This window comes from Anser anser, assembly GCF_964211835.1.
Source record: "Anser anser genome assembly, chromosome: 3".
Classification (NCBI taxonomy): domain Eukaryota; kingdom Metazoa; phylum Chordata; class Aves; order Anseriformes; family Anatidae; genus Anser; species Anser anser.
The window spans coordinates 101,559,770-101,568,727 of record NC_139722.1 but is presented as its reverse complement, the minus strand read 5'-3'; the positions used below and the strand labels follow the sequence as shown (position 1 = coordinate 101,568,727).

The 8,958-nt window shown below is 46.3% G+C and overlaps 1 protein-coding gene across 15 annotated transcripts in view; it reads right to left on the bottom strand.

Annotated features, from left to right (window-relative positions):
* The window catches only part of ESRRG (estrogen related receptor gamma), a 405,552-nt gene that overhangs the window by 377,114 nt on the left and 19,480 nt on the right, over positions 1 to 8,958 (bottom strand). For 5 of the 15 annotated variants that reach the window (XM_083828187.1, XM_083828173.1, XM_083828177.1 and 2 more), the window contains exon 1: positions 8,726 to 8,919. The exons of 4 other annotated variants lie outside the window; for them this stretch is intronic. Coding sequence is in view for 2 of the 11 variants with exons in the window: in XM_083828181.1 (XP_083684307.1) it covers positions 7 to 104 (98 nt within the window). In the remaining 9 variants the exon portion in view is untranslated. Of the gene's footprint in view, positions 1 to 6; positions 8,552 to 8,725; positions 8,933 to 8,958 lie in introns of those variants that run through there. 6 more of the 15 variants (XM_083828162.1, XM_083828163.1, XM_083828175.1 and 3 more) reach the window with 4 other exon arrangements.

Below are 8,958 nucleotides of genomic sequence, written 5' to 3'. Positions count from 1 at the left end.
ACTTACAGGTTCTGGGTTCTTCCAAGAGTTTGGTGCAGTTTCAAGGACAAATGTCTTAAGGAAGTCTTTCTACTGTGCAGCAGTGATCCTAGCTCTGATCTCATTACATGAGCAAAGTGCTAAATCTGACAATATAAAGGAAACTTCCTGTGTGAAGAAGAAATCTTGGAAAGTCTCGGGGTTAAAAAGGCTGCTTAAATGTGCTGGTTGATTTGCTCCCTAGTTGTGTATACACAGTAGCAGCTGATCTCTGTTTGCAGCCCTGCAGAAAGAAACCTTTGCTGAAAACCAATGGCATCACATTTCAGTGGAGCTATTGCCAGGCTCTGGAGAGCAGAGCAACCTTTGACAACTTCACCCAGTCTGAATCACTGGGGCTTGCTGCATGTCCTGCAGGACTTCTGAAACTGTACTTTTACTCTATTATTTCTATTAATACTGATCTGAAATCTTTGCTTGCCACAACACAAGCAAAAAAAGTCTCGTTCGCTGTAAAAGGAGGTTTTGCCTGTGTCAGGACTACAAACTGCAGAATTTGCCTCTATATCTTTTGTTTTGCCCTGATTGCAGATGAGGAGCTGCTAGCTGCACCCAAAAGCATTTTATGCATTAGAATTGTTAAATAAGTGCAATGGGCATCTCGTTTATCCTAAATTCATCCCAAACCTGCCCTGTATCAGTCACACATGCCTCAGCTGTTTTTTATTCTGATACAGAATACAAACCAACAGATTTGGGGAGGGGGAGGAGGCTGATTCTTCTATTTAATATCCTTTTTTTTTTTTTTAACACCCTTTTAGCATGGTCCCCTGTTGGACCAGAACTGTGGAGCCCCGTGGCCCAAATTTGGCAAAGTTTGGGATTCTGACTAAGGTCACGCTGTGACTCCAAGCATCTGCCAGCACCATCCCAGCCCACAGCTCAGCACCCCAGCACTAAGGACAGGTGGGCAGAACCTGGGGCTGCTCCTGCAGCTCTTACTGGTGTCCACGTGAACTAATAAAACCAGAAAAGTGACATTTAAAAATACATCTGCTTAGAGCTGCTTCAGCTCCTAAACCAGGAAGCAACGTTTGATTTTAAATAATTATCAACAATTAATTCCAATTTAATTGCCTCAGCACTTAGCCCAGGGTAATGCTCAGAAGAATAAACGTGACCACGCGTCCCCCGCACCCGTGTCCAGAGCTTCTTTCCAGGAAGGACTTACTTCTCCCCGCAGGATAACCAGCAACCCTAAGAAACAGAATTCAGAAGAGTGCCCTTTACGAGTGCACAACCACAGAGTTTGGTTAGGAGTAGCTAAGGTTTTTTTCTGGGTATTTTTAAGACAGATTATTCACCACCCTCTTTTCCCCTTGGGCGCTATGACTATTCTAGCTCCTAATATATCGTGTGTTATTTCTTTAATATTTTGAACTTTATTCCAAAGGGCAGAAAGCAAAACTGACAGTACATCAAGACAGCAGGCTCAGTGATTCAAACAGGAAAATAATTGAGAACCTGTTCACGCACAATGTCTGAGCACGCACGTTGCACACGTGCGCACACTCGCAAGCACAAACAAGTATGAGGGGTTCTGGACCAATTTTCAGGGGTACTCATAGTTCATGTCCTTGGATTAAAAAAGTACCGACACGAAACATACAAGAAACATACAGGGCAAGCAAGGGAACTGCCACCCCGGTGGTGGAGTTGGGCCCTTTCCAGCCTCTGCCACTGACTGGCTGTGTAACCTTCAACACATCACCTTTCCTTTCCATGCTGAAACCAGAGCCATTAAATGTAATGCACATTGCAAAAGCAAGGTTTCTCTGCCTCCGTTGCTCAAGTTGTGAGACAGGGATTGCATGTTGGAGAGAGGTAATGGACTAAAGCCTGGACTCCTGAGTCCAGCTCCGAGCTGTGCCATAAGAGCGGCAGTGACCTTGGACAACCTGCTCTCTGTGCTCCAGTACCCAACCTGCTGCCCAGGCTTTACATACTTTGCTCTCAACCTTTGTCCACCTGGTCTCATTTGGCCGTAATTCGGCAGGAAAGGTTTGGTTTTTTTTGTTTTGTTTTTTGTTTTTTCCTGTTAGAAATTCAGCACAAAGTAAAACAAGCTGTTTTTGGCAGGTGGAATTCAAGACACTCATTTAAGACAAGCAGTAAAATCCCAGTGGAGAGGAATTTCAGTGAATGAAGTTTCCTCACTGAGAGCCCCTAAATACCCGTGTCTACACGGAATGTCTGAATCTTCCAAATTCTGCACAAGAACAGTAATCCAGCCCCATGCAGCTGCCCTATCCCCACCAAACTAGAACTTGTCAAAGCCGGAGGATGTCCTCTCATGGACAGATTCTGCTTCTCCTTACCCCTCCTACACAATCTTGTCACATCCATCACAACTATGGATCCATGGACACTGCTCCTTCAACTCTTTTTTAAAAATGCACACTGATCCAACCACAGGGGACACAGGATTTGCAAAAATATTTCTTCTCGCAGTCCTCCCAACTATACCTCAACCTGCAACCTTCTGTTTTTCCTTATTAACACCTTATTTTTCCTTATTAATCCATTTCTGGCTTTCTCACTGAGTTTTGTTTTCACAGAGTGGTATAAGGCAAGGAGTGCAGTCACAACCCAATGTCCATTTTCCAGCCTTCAGAGGACAACAAAAGGCAGCCCAGACGTTAAGGAGAGGCCACAAAAACTGTTCGGAGAGGATGGAGAGCAAGAGTTAGGAGAGAAATGAAGAAGGGGAAGCCAGTGCTGAGCGTACACAGTGTCAGAGGCTGTATGCCTCCAGCCCTCCTCCACCCAAGTCCAGGGGAAAGGGTGGAAACCAACTTGGAAAGCAACCCCACAGCCTGCTCCTCCGGGGTGGTACCGGTGCCACAGGTGGGCCAGGCCAGGCCTTCCTTACTTCCATCAGCCGTGACCATCTACAAAGCTCTCTTATTTAATTCAGACAGGTCCTAAAGTTAAATGACTGCCTGCTGAGGATGTCTTTGAAGACTAATACTACGAACAAATGGTGCAAATTCTCAGATGTTGCGTATTTTAAAACCCTGTTTCCAGGAGCCGAGCAATAATATATCACCTTTCTCTTTTAAAAAGGGATTTCTGGCTATTGTAATAAAAAAAGAATTACTGAAAGTAACCACAATAAAACACAAGTCCAACAGACACACCATAACACTTTTAAAAGTCAGACCTTTTAGCTAGTCTCCGAATTTTCAGCAGCGATACCATTTTTAATTATCCATCTCTGACTGCAATAGGAATACACAGAGTAGTGAGGGCTACACCTGAAAGCGCTTGGAAAACCAGACTCCACGGAACAGCCCTACCTTTTTTATTCAGAAACTCAGCATTTTGCTTGAACTTCAAGTCCCAAACTCGGTTCATCCAGACCTATCTAATTTCTGCACAGATCCTGAATGTGTCCTATCCCCAGGCTGTCCGTATACAAATTAACTGCAACTACTGGATTTTCTTTCTATCAGTTTAATACGTCTGGGTCCCTGTCGGTGAAAGGAACAATTCCCTCATCCTCACTCAAGTCTCTATCCTCCTCTCATGGAAATTCCTCCGCAAAAGTCACTTGTCCCTTTTCATCTATTAAGACTTTAAAACAAAATTAATGCAATCACCCAGAGACTTGTATGCCTAAGCTCCATGTTGTTCAAACCTGCAGCTCTGCACCACCTGATCAGCCAGGATTCTCCTTCCTGTTTTACTTACTATAGTCACGTTTTGTACTATGTGTGCAATTAAAATTGTGTGCAGGGGGTGGGGGTGTTCATACTGTTCTTGTCTTTTATTTGCTCCCTAAAGCATCCAGCATATTTTGAAACCAATATAAGTGATAATATAGATGTAAATATTGCCATGGAGGCATCACAATAAATGTGACATCTGAAATAATTCATTCAAGGTGTCTAGATCCAATTTAAATCCATTCCCAATTTTAACCAAGGCTTCACAACCAGATGTACTTAAGCCAAGGTGTACGACTTCATGCTACGCTGGTAATCCACACTAACTAGGAAATAAATTTTCAGTGATTAAGTTGAATTGTTCGTACAAAACGCCAGCTTCAGCTTTTCACCCATACAAAATAGCTTGGAAAATATATACTGCATGTGTTTATTATAGCTACAGTTGCTATGAACATCTATAACTCTCCAACAATTTCCTTGATTTATGTTCAAAAACATACAGGGCATGAAATGATGCCTGCAACCTTACATTTCCCTCAAGAACATTGTGGGGAGAAGATATATTCCAAAACATCATGTTAGATTCCTTGTTATGTCTCCTTTTTAAAATAAATGTATGATAATCAATTACACATGCTTCAAAGCAACTGCCACTAGATTCCCCAACAGAAAAGCTGTTTGAGAAAGTTCCATTTTCTTTTCCCCTAATGGTTGAGTTACAATATGAGATCTTACTCAGATATTAAAGGCAAAAATTGTGTTACACAGGATAGGCCCTGCTCAGCTTGTATATGCATGTGCAGGTTTGTGCATGCCGAGACTTGACTTAGAACAAGGTTTTTAGCGAAGGAGCATCTTCACTGATTGGCATGCCAACAAAAAGCATGCGTCTGTGAAGAGCTTGTCTCCTAATCTCCTTCTCATGCCTACTTCTGCCCGTTTGTAGAAATTCAACTGATATCAAAAGAATGATACGGACAGAATGTTAATGCATCTGGCTCAACTTTCCTTTCAACCTCAGTGTGCAAAAAGCTCATTTAAGAAGTCCATCCTGTTGTAGCTTCCACCAGAAATGCAAACCTGCAGATGTTGATAGCACCATCAATTAAGCTGAATGGGACCTCTGCCATTAATGCTGGTGCACATGAGCTTCAACTTTCCAGATCTGCACAAACTCCACGCAGAGGCTGAAATGCGTGATTTCTCGAGGGTACTGAAGCCAATGGGTTATATGCCATTAACAGGTGAGCATAATATGGGTGCTATCTCTGCAGCTTGGCACAGGGACAAGGGTAGCATCCTGAGAGATGCTCAGGATGAGAGAGAGAGAGCAATGAATGCATGCAGCACCTGGTACTGGTCAGGAAAAGGCCAGGATCTTTTATCTCCCCTGCACCAGGCCATTCGTGCTGCCTTCACCCCAAGAGGTAGCTCCCATTCCCCACGTCCCAGGGTTGGGCTGCACCGCCAACCAGATATCTAGCAATCAGTACGGAAATTGGACTGGGTGGGACAAGCCCCTCGAAGGAGGACTGACACCTACTGGCACTGAGGTTCAAGTGACTATGGAATAAGATGGCCCTGAGACTTGTTTTAAGTAAAACATGGTCCTGTTCACCAATGCAAGTGTGCAAAATGTGCGTGCCCAACATGGAAAGAGAAACAAACTCACTACACCCATTTTTTTTCTGTCTTCCTTTGAATCAGACTCTCAAAGAATGAAAAATCACACGAGGGAATATTTGCTTGCACTCCCTTCTAACCGTAGCACCAGTATACCCATTAATAATGAAGTCTTCAAGGAGGAGGGGAGTTCACTGGATGTGAGTGTCCATTGCCCACGCAGCCCCTGCCAGATAGCATCAACAGTTGTTCTCCTATTTTCACAGCAGGAAATAAGCAGGTACTAGCTGTATAGGAAGAATCGGGAGGAATCTAGGTCAAAATCAAAGCAAGACTGCTCTGTCCGTTTGACAAAACTCACATGCATACACAATAGCCATGCAAAAACAAAGCACTTGCTTGTAATGTTATCTCTCTTAAGGCTGCTAAATAAGTGTGCAAACATTGTGCTACTTGGAGTAAAGGCAGCATTCCTTTTGTGTGACTTCTGAAAAGGCATTTAAAATCAATCTAAAATTGCAATATTAGGAAATTTTAAAATCATTATTTCAAACAGGCAGACTTGAAAGGGTCTCTTGTTCATGGGTAAATCTGCAGTTAGTTTTTCTAGTACTAGTGGTTCAATCGAAAGATTCACCAACTGCCCCCTGGAGAAAACTGAAGATCTGCATTTAAATGGAGATATAGTATTTCCAAATGCACAGTACCTGGAAGGCAGATACTGTCAAGGTTTCTTAGTGAGTGGATCTCAAATTGTATTAGGTACATTTCAGTGCTGTAACTATCCCCATTCCATAGGACTGGGGCTATTTCCATATCATTTTCGTGCGTGCATGCTTTGTAATATTTGTCCTGATAAGTCAAAATTAAACCCCGATCCGCAATAAAGCCCTCACAGACTAACAACAAGGAATTACAACCTTATATATAATTTTCTGATATGCACAATGAAGACGATATTAGATAGCTTGGCTAGAAATCTTAAATAATTGAAAAGTATGATGACTTAATAGAGTAGTAAGCTTGGTTTACAATGCAGCCAATTTAGAGCCATAAAAACACTGTGTAAAATTTTTATCTTGTGGTTGACCATTACATATCCTATTTATTATTCCAAAGTATTTCGACAGCATTTTTTCTTCATTAATGTGGCTGCTGGCATTTAGCACCCACTCTCTAAATGCACGTGATTTTCCTGGAACAGCTTTAAGAAAAGAAAACAAAAATTGAGCAGACCACGACAGAGTTGTTCCTCATTACAACGTACGTCTTTTCACTTGCTGACTTGAACTGCCTTCGAGTGCTGTAAAATACGTCCAAAACTGCTGAGACTTAAATATAATAAATCAAAGCCTTATACGTAAAGTTAAAACGACCGGTGTAACTACTGATCCCGACACATCAGAGGCAAAAAAAAAAAAAAAAAAAATCAAACCTCATGAATACTTTGTTGCTAATGTACACCAGTTCAAAGAGCAGTGTTCCTCTTAGGAAAACATCTTAATTTTCATATCAGAAAATCATAATAACCTTCCAGAAAAGTTTTAGTGAGTACGCGATGCAGGCAGAGAGAGGGTTTACAGTGCAAGACACTCGTGATCAGTTTCAAACACACAGGCATTAGTCCAGGCAGGCTCTCTCTGAAATTCAGGTTGCAATTGAATCGTCCCTGTAAACAAGGTTACTGCGAACGGCCCAAGATATCCTTCTCAGCAGCACCTTCACCGGCAGCCCTTCAGCTGTCTACTTAGTTTGTTATACCTTATCTTGCAGCCCTGACATTCTAATGCTGATTCAAATTCAGGATTCAAAATGAAAGATGAAATATCTCCAAGATCACTTAATATTGAAATGCCGTTGCAGTAATAAGTGGTGCTAGGCTGGAGATAGGGACACAGCACTCCAGCGGCAACCTTTTAATTTCGGGGAGGAGGGGGGGAATACTATGGAATAACCGTGATACTGCACACACAGTTAATGCAATCGATTTGTTTTTCCTTATTTTGATAATGAGCACGCTGAATGTCATGTTTACCTTCTTCTGCCCCTGGCACATTTTAAACTGGAAAGTCCTCTAAAAGGAGACCTGCCAGATTCCAGCGGAGGCATTAACCGCCCCCTCCCCTCCCCAGCCCCCCAGCACGCAGAACAAGGGCCACCTTGATACTCTCGAAGCAAGGAGGAACACAACCATATGAGTCATTTCGCCATTCTCAGCCCTGGCATATTTGCAGAGCAAACGCAACCCGCGCACCATGTATAAGCTAATGTAGGTTAGATTGTAAACTACTCCCATCCTAGCAGCGACTGACTGCTTGTGTGCTACACGGGAACATTTTGTGCTCTGGAATAAAGCTGGGAAGGGGGGGGAAAAATAAAAATGCATCGGATAAGTTTTGCACTTCGCATTTAAGAGAGGGGCTGCCACTAAACGCTTCGAACTTGGGTGGTTTTCTGCAGAGGACGCTCGGCTTTCCCTCCCGGCCGGCGGTGTGAGGCGTGGGGGTCAGCTCCCTGCCTGCGGGGCTGCGCTCGGCTGCCAGCCCTGGAGCCCCCCCGCTGCAGGCCGGCCCGGGGGGGGGCTGCGGGAGGGAAAGGCGAGCCCTGCCCACGCTGCCACCCGCCTGCCCTCCCCGCTCCTCGGCTCCTTTCTGCTCGCCCCCCGCTCCCCAGCCCCGTCCCCGGCTATCGCGGCCAGCACGCGGACCCAGCGCCTCTCACCCCACCCCCCCCAAAAATAAATAAATAAATAAATAAAACACCTCTGAGGGCCTGAGGGGGGGGGGGGGCGCTGGGTTTTGGGGGGCAGAGACCCCTTGGGCCGGGCTCAGCCCCCCCAAACCCGACGACTTGCCGCACTTCGCCCCCCCGAGGACGGGGCGGTCGGGGGGGGCCGGGCAGGGGGCCGGGGCCGGGGCCAGCCCCCCCGGGTTAAAGTTGAAGCCCGCCGCCACCCCGGGACCCCGGCCCCAAACTCCGAGCTCCCTCTCGCCTCCTCACTTCCCCGGCGCTCCCGGCCGGGGGGGGGGTGGGGGGGGGACGAGGGGGGAGACCTGCGGGGTCAGCAGGAAGGGCGGGGAATAAATGCCCTAATAATAATCATAAATCATAAAATTCATCCCCCCGCACCCCAATAATTTTCAATCATTGCCCGACGGACCAACACCACGGTGGGGTGCGGGCTTGGAGGGGCGGCTTGGGGGGGGGGGGGGACTCGGGGCAAGTGCAGTGCCCAAGGTTTGGGTTTTTTCTGGGGGGGAGCGCTGCCGGTTCCCAAGGTTTTGGATTTTTTTTTTTTTTTTTTTGGGGGGTGGGGGTGGTTGCGCTGCCGGCCGCCGCCCGCCGCCCCCGCCGCAATGTCAGCGGCCGGGGGAGGGGGGTCCCGGCGTTACCTGGTCCGCTCGGCACCGCAGGCAGGCAGGCTAGTCAGGTGAGTCGCCGGGGCTTTCAAAGAAGCCGAAGCCGGTTTCTTTGCTCGCAAAGTCTACAACACCATGCAGGGACATTGCAAAATCTTTACACACGCCTCCTCCAGCCGGGCTCCCGCGACCTCCGCCGCCGAGGGGGGAGCCGCCGGCGGGCTCGGGCCGCGGGGAGCCGCGGCGGGGGGCGAGGGGGGCGCGGG